The 17,572-nt window shown below is 45.0% G+C and overlaps 1 protein-coding gene across 1 annotated transcript in view; it reads left to right on the top strand.

Annotated features, from left to right (window-relative positions):
* The first annotated feature begins 1,271 nt into the window (after positions 1-1,271).
* The window catches only part of LGI2 (leucine rich repeat LGI family member 2), a 29,180-nt gene continuing 12,879 nt past the window's right edge, over positions 1,272-17,572 (top strand). Inside the window, exons 1-6 of the mRNA XM_081876336.1 lie at positions 1,272-1,685; positions 2,711-2,782; positions 7,466-7,537; positions 10,846-10,917; positions 12,356-12,427; positions 16,173-16,342. Coding sequence (XP_081732462.1) covers positions 1,510-1,685; positions 2,711-2,782; positions 7,466-7,537; positions 10,846-10,917; positions 12,356-12,427; positions 16,173-16,342 — 634 coding nt within the window. The 5' untranslated portion in view covers positions 1,272-1,509. The remainder of the gene's footprint in view (positions 1,686-2,710; positions 2,783-7,465; positions 7,538-10,845; positions 10,918-12,355; positions 12,428-16,172; positions 16,343-17,572) is intronic.

The following is a 17,572-nucleotide window of genomic DNA, read 5'->3' as shown; positions in this document are numbered from 1 at the left end:
CCTGAAGCATATATAACATGAAGCGTATGTAACATGAGGTACCACTGTATTTTTATTTGGTACTTTGAGTAGGTAAAGGTAAAGGGACCCCTGACCATTAGGTCCAGTCGTGGCCGACTCTGGGGTTGTGGTGCTCATCTCGCTTTACTGGCCGAGGGAGCCGGCATACAGCTTCCGGGTCATGTGGCCAGCATGACTAAGGCGCTTTTGCCGAGCCAGAGCAGTGTACAGAAATGCCGTTTACCTTCCCGCCAGAGTGGTACCTATTGATCTACTTGCACTTTGACGTGCTTTCGAACTGCTAGGTTGGCAGGAGCAGGGACTGAGCAACGGGAGCTCACCCTGTTGTGGGGATTCGAACCACCGACCTTCTGATTGGCAAGTCTTAGGCTCTGTGGTTTAACCCACAGCGCCACCCACATCCCTGTAACCTGAGGTACCACTGTATAACTATAGGTATCATCATCATCATCAACATCAACATCCCCAACCATTTGGACAGCCCTCACTGCGCTATGGGAAGCCGCCCAGAATTCCCCCCATGCCCCCTTGCTCTGGAAATTCGCCCCATAACCCTACCAATGAGTTGGACCTTCCTTTAGAACTACAGTGGTACCTCGGGTTAAGCACTTAATTCATTCTGGAGGTCTGTTCTTAAACTGAAACTGTTCTTAACCTGAAGCACCACTTTAGCTAATGGGGTCTCATGCTGTTGCGCCACCGCCACTGCACAGATTTCTGTTCTCATCCTGAAGCAAAGTTCTTAACCCGAGATACTATTTCTGGCTTTGTGGAGTCTGTAACCTGAAGCGTATGTAACCTGAAGCGCATGTAACCCGAGGTACCACTGTATTATTATTTGGTAATTTGAGTAGGTACCTGTATAAATCTAGGTATCATCATCACCCCCCACCGTTTGGGCAGCCCTCACTGCGCTATGGGAAGCCGCCCAGAATTCCCCCATGCCCCTTTGCTATGGGAATTCGCCCCATAACCCCACCAATGAGATGGACCTTCTTTTAGAACTATTGACTTGGCTGGGTGAGGTTGTAGGGCGGGGGTTGAGGGGGGGGGGACGGATATGGGAAACTCCGATGGAGAGGATGGGCTCCTTGCCTCCGATTGCGCAGGGTCGGTGGGTAGCCGGCGATTTCTTAAAACTCTCCCTTGGATGTATTATTCATGAGACCAAAAAAGAAAGAAAGAAAAGCAGAAGAAGGGGGGGGGGAGGAGGATGAGGAACTGTGGGGGGGGGGTGTGAGGAGCGGGAGGCCTCGGCGCTGATGTCAGTCCGGAGGAAGGAGCCTGAGCGCACAGCAGGATCCTGGGCGCTGCTTCCAGTGCTGCAGAGAGGGAGAGAGAGGGGGCAGCTTCAGGGTGCAGCATGCTGCCTGGCTCCCGTTCCAGCCTCTCCAGTAGCAGCGGCGGCGGCGGCTGCATTGCTCGGGCCACGAGCGCAGCAGGGCCAAAGGGGGACCACGCGGCGAAGGCGGCGGCCGAGGGCGCACGATGGCTAGCTGGCTGGGCAGCGGCTGGCTCTGGCTCCTGGCGTTGGCGTGCCTTCTGCAGCGCGCCCAGGTGAGGAAGCCGGTGCGGTGTCCCGCCATCTGCAGCTGCACCAAAGAGTCCATCATTTGCGTCGGAGCGGCGGCGGTGCCGCGGAGCCCCGGAGACATCAGCTCCTTGTAAGTCGAGCCAAGAAGGGTGATGGGTGGGTGGGTGGCTGGCTGGCGCGCAACGCAGCGCACGGATGGCACCAGACCTTCCCTTCTGGGGCGGCGCGTGTGCATGCTTTACTTGAGATGCCTGCATTGCAGGGGGTTGGGCTGGATGACCCTCGGGGGTCTCCCCCCCCCTTCCGACACTCACTCCGCGATTCGAGGATTCTGACGTTCAGAGGGTGCTAGAAAAAGGACAGCACCAAACTTGCCCCCTCCGTGCAAACAGTGCGCATGGGAAGGGAGGCGCCCGCCTGGCGTTTCCGGAGATGCCTGCGCGGTAGCTCAGCCGGAGATGTTGTTTTAGGGCGAGCAGAAGATGCTGCAGCAGCAGGCAGTTCCAGAGATGTCAAAAGACTGGAGAGGGGCGGGTGATGCGGGAGAAAAAGCCCAGCCTATGAAATTCAAAGAATTGGGGAGATGTAGCGAATAAGTGGCCATCTTCTCACTAGAGGGGAAGAGATGATTTTCAGCTGGTCTTAACTATCTTGGAACAAACAGGATTCAGGGTCCTGGAAGTTGAGAGTGAGTTCCCTGCCTTTGGTAATGAAGGACTTTTCAACTTGCCTCGCTTTAAAATCTGCTAGGCTTTAAAAGCCTTCAGTCAGTCTTCAATTCTGTTTCACTCACTGATTGCTTCTGTTCAGTCATATGTCATCTGTATCTACAGCTATAGCACAAAGGCACAAATATATTACAGTGCATATATGTAATAAGTAGGAAAATAAATCCATAATATAAGGGGACGAAGAAAGCAGATCCGGATTCACTTTTCAGACAGGGGCAATCAAATGCACACAATATTTTTGTATTAATTGATAAATACGGTGAAAGGAGACCATAGAAAACTTCCGGAGGAGCAGGTTAAGAACTGTAAGGAAGGTCGTGGAAAAGCTGTTAAGAAAGAAGAGTCATAATGATGATGCTAATAATAACAAGAAAAAGTGTTGTAATTAGCTCCTATGTCTTTTCCCTTGTATTTTCCCCCTCAGGAGCCTGGTAAATGGAACATTTTCTGAAATAAAAGAGAGAATGTTTTCACATTTGCCTTCCCTGCAGTTGCTGTAAGTATTAAATTTTTATATTTTATAAAAAGAGATGATCAAAGCTCTTGCCTGCGGAGAGGCATCCTGGGACTTTGAAATAACTGTTTCCAAATCACAGACTGAGACTCATGATTGGTGAACGTTAATTTCTAAAACCACGTAAAGAGCTGAGGAGTCATTGCTTTGAAAGGAAAGGTTAGTGCAGAATCCAAAATAAATTGACATGCAATTGTAAAGCTTATTCCCAAATCCAGTTTCTTTTTTTTAGAGGTGCACATTACAAACACTTCTCTTGTTTGACATTCGTTTGAAGGATTATGTTAAAACATTGGAAAGAAATTCTGCTCCAACAGCAATGCTCCATTGTTGAGAAGCACGAAAAGAAACTGGATTCTTAAACACCACCACCACAAGCAACCCCTTTTTAGTATACCTACTTAACAGCTTCCTTCTTATATCTCTGCCATAACAGTATAATTCCCTGTTTGGTTCCTTCCATATCCAAGTTGGCTTGAGTATGCTTAGTTCCCACCATGCTTTTGAATCGCAATTCACATTGTTGTCTCAAACTCCTTGGGCCTTCCTTTCTTCTGAGAAAGAGAAGCTGCCTCCCAGGCTCTCACTCGTGGGTGGGAAGGAGACAGGAGCTTGCTTGATGGCTTGGCAGTTGCCAAAATCTACACCCCACGCTGTAATTTTATCTTGGTTTGGGAATTGTTGGTGAAGTTGACTAAACAGCAGCCGTGCTGTTTCTCCTGCCCACCTAACAACCAATGCAGATGACCTGGTGAACCAGCCACAAAACTTGCATGGCCCACAGACTGGAAAACAGGTCATGTATATGCTTCCAATTCTCTAGATGACTCTCTTGGGAGCAATTCAGTGAACTGCCAAGCCATGCAATCAATGCGCTGTGTTACACAACAGTTAACAAAGGGGATAGACTGAGATTATTGTTGCGAACTGTGAAGATCAGCATCTTTACCTTCCTGTACGATACTATCCAATGCCCTTCAGGTTACAAGTAATTGTGGTTGACTTTTGTCTGACTTTACTGAAACTTTTGCAATCCTTATCCATTTTATGATTTGCGGTTGCCGTAATATTTGCACTCCTGTTTTGCGATAACTGTATTTTTGTGTGTGTTTAACTAATAAAATGTAGAATTTTGCAAAAAGAATCAGCACAGCGCAGGCTGCAAGCACCAGCACATGCTCGTGACGCCATCAATTTGTGCTGACGTCAGTCGGCTTCTAGACAGACCTAGAAAGGTCTGCAAACACCTGCTGTAATCTGCTGGAGCCTTTTTTATGAATTATAGTCTGTCTCCCCCTATATAGTGCCCAGTTCCAGCCAAACTGGAACTAGGAAATCCGGTCAAAATTTCAACTTTGGAAAGAATTCAATGGTCACGGTAGAAATTAATGGTAACTGTGGAAAAGTGACAACAATTTATCCTTAGAGTTTGTTGGTTCCACAAGCACCTCTGTCCTAGCCTGTCCCTCTGTGGACTTTTGGTCTACAGTTGCTTTACACTAGGAAGAGAGCTGGATTATACCCATCTGAGGATAAGGATGGCACCACCCATCTTTGCTTCCCTTTCCCTTGAAAGCGGAGAGAAGCCCCTAGAAATGTGTTTATGGCCTGAAAGGTGGGAGAGTCCCTGTAGATTTGCAGTGTAGGGTTAAACTACAGAGCCTAGGACTTGCTGATCAGAAGGTCGGTGATTCGAATCCCCACGACGGGGTGAGCTCCTGTTGCTCGGTCCCTGCTCCTGCCAACCTAGCAGTTCGAAAGCACGTCAAAGTGCAAGTAGATAAATAGGTACCGCTCTGGCGGGAAGGTAAACGGCGATTCCATGCGTTGCTCTGGTTCACCAGAAGCGGCTTAGTCATGCTGGCCACATGACCCGGAAGCTGTATGCCAGCTCCCTTGGCCAATAAAGCGAGATGAGCGCTGCAACCCCAGAGTCAGCCATGACTGGACCTAATGGTCAGGGGTCCTATTACCTTTACCTTACAGAGATGTAGTGCAATTCTGTTCTTTTATGCATTTCTGCTGCACTGGGCTCACTATGATGAACTACTCTTTTCTAGTAGTCATAGATTCTGTTCCTCTTATTCTGCTATCCAAGAGCACCTTTAACCCCCTTTTTTAATCCAATAGCGTCATATCTTGCCACTCTGCTCTTCCAAGGTGGTCCTGGCTTGTTCTATCGAGGTTCTGAGAGCATTTTCCATACAAATCATTATATCAACATTCATATTAATATTTTCTATGGTTATTAAACGATGACTATATTTTGGCATTGATTTTTTTTGGTACTGTTTTACTCAGCTCTCTTTTTAAACTATAAAACATTAAACGACACTATAGGAATCCAAGTCAGCAGAAATGCTAAATGAATGTTTGACAGTGATGTAGAACTGTGACTAATCTATCAATCAACCAACCCGTTCAATGCATTCCATCGTGGCTTCCCAACACTCTGTCACACCCCAGTGTGGTAAAGAAACAAAACCCAGGGTACAGCTGTGCAGACAGAAGGGGGAGACAGAACACCCAGTGAGGTGGCCATAATCCATCATTCAACTGAGTTGATCTCTCCTCTCCTCCAGCTGCCACCACAAGGCTACCTAAGGACCATCTTGCCCTGAAAGGGGGTGGGGGGGTGGGAAGACAGAACAGCCTGGTGAGTTGCCCAAATTTTTATCTCCTGGTGTTCCAGCTAAAGTGGCCTCTCCCCGAACCGCCAGCCCATGGCTACACAAAAAACATCTTGCCCTAGGAGAGGAGAGATCTAACTATATCCTAAATAATTTTTTTTAAAAATCCTATATTTAAAATACAGTCATACCTTGGGTTGAAGTAGCTTCGGGTGGAGCGTTTTCAGGTTGCGCTCTGCGGTGACCCGGAAGAAATGGAACGAGTTACTTCCAGGTTTCGCTGCATGTGCAGACACTCAAAATGACGTCACACGCATGCGCGGAAGTGGCGAATTGCAGCCCGCGCAGACGCGGGTTGCGTTCGCATCAGGATGCGAACGGGGCTCTGGAACAGATCCTGTTCGCATCCAGAGGTACCACTGTAAATGGCTATCGCTCATTCCTGGGGGGGGGGGGAGTAAATCACTGCACTTGACGACAACATTCTGGTGGGCCACCAACATCCCCAGTCCCTCTAAAATTGAGGTGACCTAGCACATCCTGGAAGTGAGCAAGGTTCCACTTTCTCCACTTCCTACCATTCACAAAGTTGAAAGATTAAGGACAGGAAAAAGGAAGTATTTCTTCATGGAGCACAGAAGGCAGTGGTAGCCACCAAATCCTATGGTTTTAGAAGGGAATTGGACAAATTCATGGAGGATAATGCTAGCGGTGGCTACTAGCCAGAATGGCTGTGCTCTGCCTACACTGTGAGGCAGTATGCTTCTGAATACTAGTTGCTGGAAACCACAGGAGGGGAGCCTTTACTTTGAAAAAATTAGAGTGTTGAAAGCAGGCCAGTCACCGGAATACTCCAGCTAGGAATAATGGAATAGGACTCTGGTTCTATTTTGTTGGTTTTCGGAACTGGGGCCATCATTAAAAGGGACGGCCGGGGGCATTCATATTTTGCTGCTAGAGGTGAAATTCTTGGACCGGCGCAAGACGAACCAGAGCGAAAGCATTTGCCAAGAATGTTTTCATTAATCAAGAACGAGAGTCGGAGGTTCGAAGATGATCAGATACCGTCGTACTGTAGTTCCGACTGTAAACGATGCCGACTAGCGATCCGGTGGCGTTATTCCTATAACTTACCTTTGTTGTTATCTACAGGAGCCTGGCTAAAGGAACTTTAAAGACTGAATCTTCCTTTTGGACACAATTTGAATGAGTTTTCTGTTTGTGGCTTCTGTAGTAGATCTTGTACATAGCTCTCTCAATTTTGGGATTATTAATATAAGATTTAGAACGTAGAATGGTTTGGTAGCATTTTGTGTGCCGCTTATGTGCTGCTTACTTTATACTGGCCTTTCTACTCGTGGGCTTCCCACAGGTAGCTGGCTGGTAGCTGTGTGCTGGACTAAAAGGGACAATGGCCTGCTCCAGCAGGCTCTTGGGACATGGGTGTTGCTGTGGGTTAAACCACAGAGCCTAGGACTTGCGGTTCGAATCCCCGCGACGGGGTGAGCTCCCATTGCTCGGTCCCTGCTCCTGCCAACCTAGCAGTTCGAAAGCACATCAAAGTGCAAGTAGATAAATAGGTACTGCTCCGTCGGGAAGGTAAATGGCGTTTCCGTGCGCTGCTCTGGTTTGCCAGAAGCAGCTTAATCATGCTGGCCACATGACCCGGAAGCTGTACACTGGCTCCCTCGGCCAATAAAGAGATGAGCGCCACAACCCCAGTCGGTCACGATTGGACCTAATGGTCAGGGGTCCCTTTACCTTTATCAGGCTCTTAGTTCTTATGTCCTCCTACCTACAGAGTCATATTTGATAACAAAGCAATGTGTGCTTAGTTGCACCAAAGCAGGGTGAGAGATAGAGAGCATTAAACGCTCACTGATGACTTGTTAATGGTTCTTTTTATGCATTCTGAAGAAACTGACTAAGGGAAATTCAGCTTTGTCTAGCATTTCTTCACAGTGCTTTAAACTGTATGGCGGCCTTTTACAAACATTCTCTCCTCCCCCCTTAATGTTTGCATTCCGTTTTTTAGACTGCTGAATTCTAACTCATTTACTATCATACGGGATGATGCCTTTGGTGGTCTGTTCCATCTCGAATACTTGTAAGTTTCTTCTTTTGTTTACTGTAGTAAACTAAGATTTCTTAAATGGATGAAGCTACTCTGATGATTTACCAGTACACTGTCCCGGAAGGAAATGTTCCTTTTCTCTAGATGATATTACATGTTGTGACTCAGGCGGGGCAAGTGAATTCGTGTGAACATTCTCATATTTCTGCTTTCCACTGCAAGATATAATGTGCATACTAGGAACTAATACAATTCCCCAACTGGAGATGCCTGCGCTCCAGAAACAGGGAGCTCTCGTGCGTTTCTCCGCAGGAAATGTACATGAATTCCCATTTAGCACATTGCAACTTGCAGTGGAAAGCTGCCGTGCAATATTGCTTGCCTTTCTTTTTCTTCAGCACTTAACGTCTAATTATTTCCAGAGGGCTGGCTATGCTTGTCTGTTTCAGCAAAACCAACAGTTTTGCGGCACCTTCAAGTTTGCTAGTCTTTAAGGTGCCACACAGCTCTTTGTTGTTAAGCACTGTATAAGGTTTTGCACAAAACTGGAGAAGTTATAGCTTACTTTGAACATGTATTTTGTGTTACGTTTCATGTGTTAAGGGTCAGGACTCCATGCACTGCAAAGGGGCACTGAATTGTCTTTTCACAAACTACAGGCCCCCTGCCACATTGGAAAGTGCTTTTAAAACTGAAGGGACTTCCAAAAGCAGATTGTGGTAGGGCATGGGGCGGGGTGTCTGCTGTTGTTTTTAAAAAATCCCACTGATCACGTTCGAGTCCTTTGGTGTGCCTGAAGTAGCTCTTTGGATCCCAGCCAACGTAATAATGATTAAGAGCTGGTGATAAATTGGGCACCTCATTCCAGCTCAGATGTATTGTGTGTGGACTCAATAGGAGAGCATTTAAAGCTCATGAAATGTGCCGAATTACTGTGAGTTAAATGAGGGAGTTTCACAGAAAAATGGGGAATTTGACCCAAACAAAAATATGTTTTCTAAGCGCAGTCATAAAGGGACGTGGGTGGCACTGGTCTAAACCACTGAGCCTCTTGGACTTGCCGATCAGAAGGTTGGCGGTTCGAATCCCCACAACGGGGTGAGCTCCCATTGCTTGGTCCCTGCTCCTGCCACCCTAACAGTTCGAAAGAACGTCAAAGTGCAAGTAGATAAATAGGTACCTCTCCGGCGGGAAGGCAAACGATGTTTCTGTGCGCTGCTCTGGTTTGCCAGAAGCAGCTTAGTCATGCTGGCCACATGACCCGGAAGCTGTCTGCGGACAAATGCCGGCTCCCTCGACCAATAAAGCGAGATGAGCACTGCAACACCAGAGTCGTCTGCGACTGGACCTAACGGTCAGGGGTCCCTTTGCCCTTGCCTAAGCGCAGTCATGTGCTCTGTTGCATCCCAGTTGGTGCATTTCCCCCTCTGTACCATAGAATTAATGTCAAAAGTAGCAAATAAGGAAGACAGGAATAGCTATACCCCTTAATATTACCACTGCATGGTACTGTTGCTGTTTACATTAAAAAAATGGAAACACAGCCTCAGCTGTGGTATGTCATCAGCCAATACAGCCCTTCGCCACACTTACTTCACTAGCCTCTTAGAACCAGGTGCCTTCTGATTAAACAAAAAAGATGACTCCCCACCTTCTCACTGACCTCCTTTTCATTCTATAAACCACAAAATCAAAATGCTCACTTGCATATATCTCATGCTGCTTCAGAAGGCCAATCCATATTACATATGGTTTTGATTAAGTTAATGCCACGATGACAAGGCAGGGTTACAGACTGGGTGCAAAAAGCAAATGTATTCCCTCTGCCCAAACTTGATTTATACTGTTCCTCCATAATAAAGATCCAACCCAATTCATATTTTAAATGTGACAACCCTTGGTTTTATGCCAAATAGTCTTAATTTGTTGCTGGGTTGTTGTTTTTTATAAGAAATCGATTTTAGTGACGTAGCCTACTTTAGCTGTGCTTTACACATTTTATGAGCATCTTTATATGGTGCTTTGAGTTGTTTATGTAATAAAAAAAAGGAAGGTATAAATGTTGAAATCAGTGAGTCCTTTTCAGTCCTACTGATTTCAGTAGGAGAGATAATCACATGGTTTAATATCTCCCATTGGAACCAGTGGGACTTAAAAGTTCTGGGTCATGAATTTCCTTTTATATTGGCTCTAGAATTTTGCAGCTTCAACTCAGGAGAGTGGGGTTACAAATGTGTGAAGAAATCTAACAGCACAAGCCTATGCATGCTTACTCAGAAGTATGTCCCATAATATTCACTGGGGGTTACTCTCTAGGTGTCCACAGGAGTACAGCTGGGAAGGCAATGTATTCCTTGTGCTACGACCTCCTGGTTTCCTTCATTTCTTTTGCACCTAGTGCCTCTTAAAAAATTATGTTTACAGTTTTCTTCCAAAAACAAAAATGTGGCCAAATGCTTGTGCATTGAAACACCACCAGTCCAACATGGTGATGTTATGAACGTAGGCCAAGGGGCAAAGAGTTAGCCACTGTCTAGTTGGGGCTATTTAAGCAGTATATATGTGTGGGACGCGGGTGGCGCTGTGGGTTAAACCACAGAGCCTAGGACTTGCCAATCAGAAGGTCGGCGGTTCGAATCCCCACGATGGGGTGAGCTCCCGTTGCTCAGTCTCTGCTCCTGCCAACCTAGCAGTTCGAAAGCACGTCAAAGTGCAAGTAGATAAATATGTACCACTCAGGCGGGAAGGTAAATGGTGTTTCCGTGCGCTGCTCTGGTTCGCCAGAAGCAGCTTAGTCATGCTGGCCACATGACCCGGAAGCTGTACGCCCGCTCCCTCGGCCAGTAAGGCGAGATGAGCGCCGCAACCCCAGAGTCGGCCATGACTGGACCTAATGGTCAGGAGTCCCTTTACCTTTACCTTTATGTCTGACTCACAGGGGCAGTTGTTACATGACAAGCAATAAAAGCATACTGAAGCCTGACCAAAAGTCTAGCAAGAGCCCTGCTGCTCACACAAACCTCCTGAGGGCAACTCTCGTGTGTGCACTGAAATGAGCAGTTTGGTTAATGGAGGCTTTTGTTAATCAGACCACATCAGACACTTAAGCCAAGAAAAGGGAATAATTGGTGCTATTTTTATAGAAAAAGAGGTGCCGGAACTCATGGCAATGGAACCCACATGAGAGGTGCCAGAATAGAGTTCCAGCGAGTTCTGTCTGGGGAAAAAGTCCTGGGAATAATGCTGTTCACGTTTTATTCAGTATTTGCTTTTGTTCTTCTACCAGACGAACTGAAACATTCTCTTTAACGTGTGTCTTTCAATCAAATCTTTCTGCATAGATTTATTGAAGGAAACAAGGTAGAAACCATTTCAAGAAATGCATTTCGTGGCCTTCGAGATTTGACACACCTGTAAGTCTTTTAATGCTACTTTGAATTATTTATATCTTGCCCCAAACTAGATTTTCCGGTACCTGCACTGTAGGTACAGCTATGGCATTTTTCTCACTTCACTACATAAGCTGCAGTGGGCTGTGCAAAAATGTGAAACAAGAAATGTTCTAGTCCTCATTGTTGGATAAAGTCATTTTTTTTGTTAAGACTAAAGAATCAAATGAACCTAGAATAGGTGGTGGGAGGCAATGTATTCTGTGTTCTTCATGTGCTCTACAAGACACTTAGATTGCAATCACCTCAGGGTTTACATATGAAGAGAAACACATTGTGTGGAGTCAATTTTAGGGGTGTTTCTTTCATGGTAAATGACTACAGTCATACCTTGGGTTCAAGTTGCTTCAGGCTGAGCATTTCCGAGTTGCACTCCGCAGCGACCCAGAAGTAACAGAACACGTTACTTCCGGGTTGCACCACTCGTGCATGCGCAGATGCTGAGAATGACATCACACGCATGCGCAGAAGCAGTGAATCACGACCTGCGCGGATGCGGATTGCGTTCTCTTCAGGATGCGAACGGGGCTCTGGAACGGATCCCATTTGCATCCAGAGGTACCACTGTATTAGTGTCATAAGACAATGTCTGAATATTTCACGGCTAGTTCAAAATATAAACTATTTCGTAATGTGGGGAGTAAACGTGTCAGATTTTGCAAGAGTCGGGGACAAGCCTGGCATTTAGCAACATCATTAGGCATCAGCTGGGGGACCTGCACTGGTCAAGAAGGTCGGGTCAGGGGTCTCCGACTCACCAACCCAGAACACCAGAAATTGCAAATCAACATGATAATTTTAAATATCCTTATCTGCATGTTCCAACATATGCACAAGGCAACATGTATGTCTAATTGCTTGCCCTCCTCTTCATTTCTGGACCCAGTGAGAAGCAGGAAGAGCCATAATGGCTGCTCAGGGGCTTAATGAGGTGGCCAATGAGCATTTATTGTTGAAAGCAGGAAGAACTTGTTCCTAAAGTTGATTGTGTGAGGGAGGCTGGGCATGTGGCCTAGAAGGAGTGAATGCAAATTCAGCGGGCTCATTACTGTACTTAAAATACGTAATTCTATATGCAACCTTTGTAGGTGTACTTTCTTCTTCCTAAGCCAGAAAAACAAAACGAAATCTGTTTGATGGCACCTTGAGACTGGTTTTTGCAAAGCTTGTTATTACAAACTTATAAACAAGAGCCGCAACTTTCTATTCTCATGAATTAAGTCGAGTGTTTAGGATTTCCATTAACGTTCAAGGGTTTTACGTAATTCATTCATAATCCTATTAGTCACTGTCAACATTGGGAATTGGGCATCATCCAACGGTTAACATTAGCTAAGTGCTTGCTCTATTTAGTGATTATCATCTCTTCAACTATTTTAACACCTAACTTTACTTTTTTCAGTTCTTTGGCCAATAACCAGATTAAAGCTTTGCCAAGGGATGTCTTCAGTGATTTAGATTCTCTGATTGAACTGTAAGTAAAGCCAACCAAACCATTTGTGTTGTTGTTATTGCAAGCCTGTCCTTGTGTGGGTTTCTAAACTCCGAGTTTGGAATTTTGAATATTGTTTGTAGTTTGAACTGATTCTGGAAACAAATACCGTATTTTTTGCACCATAACATTTTTTCCTCCTAGAAAGTTAGGGGAAATGTCAGTGCGTGTTATGGAGCGAATGCCTACGGGTGGCGGGGGGGATCTGCTGCAGTCGTGAGCAGAGGATCCATGGTTCCCCTTCCTTCCCTCCTCCGTGGCTCGCTTTGAAACAGCAAAGCGGGAGAAGAGCCGCTGAGTGGGGAGGAGAGAGGGACAGAGAGCCTGCTTGCTTTAAAGGAGCAAAGCGGGAGAGGAGAGGAGCCGCTTACACGAGTGTAAGCAGCTCCTGTCCGGTTGGCTCCTTTAAAGCAAGCAGGCTCTCTGTCCCACTCTCCTCCCCACTGAGCTGGCTAAATAGCAGCAAAGTTTTTCAGTGAGCCGGGGAGGAGGGAGAGAAGCAGAGCCCCCTCTTCTGCATTATTAACAGCATCCTTCTCCTCCCACCCCACGTGTGTTCCTTGTCCCTTGAGTGCTTTTCCTTCCCTCCCCACTTAAAACGTGGTTACAAAGCACGGATCCACATGGATCCTCAGGATTTTTGCATTGGGCTACCTCAAACTCACTGTCAGATCACATGTCTGTGGCCACAGCATGAACCACAAAAATCATACATCCACTGTTTCGTTTAGAATATTTTTTTCTTCTTGTTTTCCTCCTCTAAAAACTATGTGTGTGTTATGGTCGGGTGCATATTATAGAGCGAAAAATACGGGTACATCAATTGGCACTTGCTTTCTGGTAGCCTGATTCCAGATTGCCAAGTGAAATATTTTTCATTACCTTTTTGCTAATGATCTCATGATAGCAATAGTCATGGTAATTAATTCTTCTGCATGGGTGCTTTATCTAACATTTGGATGCATGTGACCTCCCACTTTTAAATTATATATTGCTAAGTAAATATATATGTTCTCAAGTAACATGTACATCCCTTGAGTTGCCATCTCTCAATTATTCAACACTTGATGACTGAAAGCTGAATATATGAAATGACCCCACAAAAGAAACAAAGAAACGTTTGCAAACTAGGGGCATTTGCACATTTTACCAAACTTTTTTCAGATCTCACTTAGAATTACAGCCCATTGACAGCATTCCCAGTGTACGTCTGGACAAATCTAATGTTAAACTGAATTACTTTGTTACTTTCCTCCATATTTCTTTTAAACCAAAAGCAGTACAGGGGTACCTTGGGTTAAGTACTTAATTCGTTCCGGAGGTCCTTTCTTAACCTGAAACTGTTCTTAACCTGAAGCACCACTTTAGCTAATGGGGCCTCCCGCTGCCACCGCACTGCCGGAGCACGATTTCTGTTCTCATCCTGAAGCAAAGTTCTTAACCCGAGGTACTAGTTCTGGGTTAGCGGAGTCTGTAACCTGAAGCGTATGTAACCTGAAACGTATGTTACCCGAGGTACCATTGTATTGACAAGCTGCCACTCAGGACTGAAGAAGGACATGTAGAGATAGGCTGCTTAACTCTTGCCTTCATGCTATCTTTCAACTCAAAATTGCCCACCTTGCATGGGAAAAGATATGAGGATCCTTCATCTTTTCACCCAAGCATGGGAAGGTAGCTTGGCGTGTGTGTGGACAAAATGCAGGAATGGAAAGGGTTTAGCAGCCCCCTTCCCCTTCCCCTCCTGCTGATCTTCAGTTCTCCATTCCAGTCTCTGGGGAGAACAAATAAGGAAGGAGGGTTGGAAAAGAGAACCGCAAGGTCTAGTACAGTGGTACCTCGGGTTACATACGCTTCAGGTTACAGACACTTCAGGTTACAGACTCCACTAACCCAGAAATATTACCTCGGGTTAAGAACTTTGCTTCAGGATGAGAACAGAAATCATGCAGCGGTGGTGCGGCGGCAGTGGGAGGCCCCATTAGCTAAAGTGGTGCTTCAGGTTAAGAACAGTTTCAGGTTAAGAACAGAACTCCAGAACGAATTACGTTTTTAACCTGAGGTACCACTGTATAGTTGACTGACTGGTTTCGAAAAAGTGTAAGTGAATCAGGGACGCAACCCTCACAGCCATACTCTGTTTCCAGTGTCACACCAGTCACAATGGCCTAGTTTAAGCGCTTATTCAACAGTGCATTTTTGTAAAAGTGCAGATATACCAAAAGCCGCATTCAGCAGTAACCTTTTAGAGATCTACTTGGGAAGAGGCTCTGTTCCAAAATTCTAAATGTACTCAAAGGTTTCTTTGCATGGTCTGGGTTGTTTTTTTTTAAATGTCGCTAGAAATGTTTGTGATATTTCGTAGTTTATGCAAGAACAGCTGGCATGATGGGGCAGGGAAGTACGATGGTGGAAGCTGGGGCTCTGCAGGTGCCCCACCCTGATAAGCAGCAGTGATGCTGGTGTCAGGAGAGCAACACTGTCCTGCTATACCAGCCGCTCCTGGGTTTCTGCCACCTAACACAGTGGTGCTTCAGGTTACATACATGTCAGGTTACAGACTCCGCTAACCCAGAAATAGTGCTTCAGGTTAAGAACTTTGCCTCAGGATAGGAACAGAAATCGTGCTCCGGTGGCGCGGCGGCAGTGGGAGGCCCCATTAGCTAAAGTGGTGCTTCAGGTTAAGAACAGTTTCAGGTTAAGAACGGACCTCCGGAACGAATTAAGTACTTAATCCGAGGTACCACTGTATTACCAAAAATCATAACACAGGAGGAAATAAATAAATGACTCTCCCATACAGGAAATCTATATTGCATTTACAGTGGTACCTCGGGTTACAGACGCTTCAGGTTACAGACGCTTCAGGTTACAGACTCCACTAACCCAGAAATAGTACCTTGGGTTAAGAACTTTGCTTTAGGATGAGAACAGAAATCGTGCTCCAGCGGCGCAGCAGGAGGCCCCATTAGCTAAAGTGGTGCTTCAGGTTAAGAACAGTTTCAGGTTAAGAACGGGCCTCCAGAACGAATTAAATTCTTAACCCGAGGTACCACTGTACTATTTAGATAGATATAGATGATGATAGATGATAGATAGATAGATAGATAGATAGATAGATAGATAGATAGATGATAGATAGATAGAGTGCCTTTTCCGCAGGGCAACATGCATGCTGTCAATCATCCCACCCACATTTTACATTTACCACAACCCTGTGAGGTAGCTGACACTGAGAGAGAAAGTGACGTGTCCAAGGTTACCCATATAAGAGTTCATCAGAGGAAGTGGGTAATAAAAATATGGTAACCTTCAGCTACCAGTATAATAATCCTTGGAAAGTATTATATTAGATCTCATAAATAATGGGAAACGATTGTTCCAACAAATTAATAAGTGTGTTCTTTAGGTTATGCACAATATACTTTGTGACAGCTTGTATTTACAGATATATTTACAGCATAGAGTTATCTCAACAATTTTGCAGCATGTTACAACCTAATATGTATTTCACCTATACAGCCTCCATTCATTTCAACATCACCACCTCCCCACCCCATGTAGAAAGCAGGGTTTGTGGGCTGTCAACTTTTTGACCAGAATCAGTTTTGAACTGTTCTAATGTTCTTTGAATTAAATATTACAAGTAACTTGAAGAAATATTTGACTGTTGGCTCAATAACAACCTTTTCAAATCTGTTTATTTTATTTTTATGTGTCCTTTTAGAGATTTAAGGGGAAATAAGTTTGAATGTGACTGCAAAGCCAAGTGGTTGTTTTTGTGGTTAAAGATGACAAATTCCACTGTTTCTGATGTCCTGTGTGTTGGTCCAGCAGAATTTCAGGACAAGAAGTTAAATGATGTCTCAAGTTTTGATGATGAATGCACCACTACAGGTATATTTTATAGCGAATGAATAATGAGAAGTGTGAGCTATGCAAGTCCACAAACCAAGAACGCTGATAAGGTGTTTTCCCAGACCGTTGTTCTGTTAGCATTGACATAAATGTCCTATTTTTAATTGTCTCATTTTATTATTTACATGGAAAGTGATGACAGATTAGTTTAAAAGCTAATACAGTGGTACCTCGCAAGACGAATGCCTCGTAAGACGAAAAACTCGCAAGACGAAAGAGTTTTTCGTTTTTTGAGTTGCTTCGCAAGACGAATTTCCCTATGGGCTTGCTTCGCAAGATGAAAACGTCTTGCAAGTTTGTTTCCTTTTTCTTAAAATCGTTAATACCCAGGGTGCATTCAGGGGGTGCAGTTGCGACTTGACTTCGAGGAGCAACTCATAGCACGTGGTGTGGTAGCTTTTTTTGAGGTTTTTGAAGACTTTGGTGATTTTTGAAGCTTTTCCAAAATCCGTGCTTCGCAAGACAAAAAACTCGCAGAACGAATTAATTTCATCTTGCAAGGTACCACTGTACTTATTTCTCAAAAATCCACTCCTTTGTGTATAAAATGTTCTTCTTTTACCTAATTCTTAATCTTCTCCTACATCCCTGCTTGCTGACACCTTCTGTTCTGTTGTTTTTCTGAAACACTTACTAGTAAGGCCTAGTAAGCCTTACTTCGGATTAAACATATGCAGTATTGCACTGTTAGAATAGATTTGTCTTCCTGGATCTGCTCAGACAAGGGAAGGTAAGACAAGACTAATGGTAGAATTAAAGGTTATGGACAACATGGCTCTGTTGGCAAAAACTGTGATCTAGTGTCTCATTCCCAGTAGCATGTAGTGACACGATTACCCTATGTCATCACTTCACCACAACTGTATATTTTCCCTCCCTTGCTAGTGGCAGCTAATGTAGAGAAGTGGAGTGGGGAAACAGTTTAGGGACCGCATGCTGTGCGATGCGTCTCGCTCAGGGCACAGGGGAGAACTAAATATAGACAGTGATGTTTTCAACACCAGCCCTGTGTCCTTCTGTCGCATCTAGTTCAACTTTAAGTTCTCCGTTTTGCTAGTATGAACCTGGATTCAAAGAATGGGCAGCTTTTTCTCCCTGCACGTGAAGTCAAAGCTTCAAGTGCCATTTAATATTTCATAATAGTAATAATAATAAAGGGACGTGGGTGGCGCTGTGGGTTAAACCACAGAGCCTAGGACTTGCTGATCA

This window comes from Podarcis erhardii (genome assembly GCF_964252035.2).
Source record: "Podarcis erhardii genome assembly, chromosome: 9".
Lineage (NCBI taxonomy): Eukaryota > Metazoa > Chordata > Lepidosauria > Squamata > Lacertidae > Podarcis > Podarcis erhardii.
Note: the sequence above shows the minus strand (reverse complement) of the source record. Positions and strands in the feature narration are given on the sequence as shown.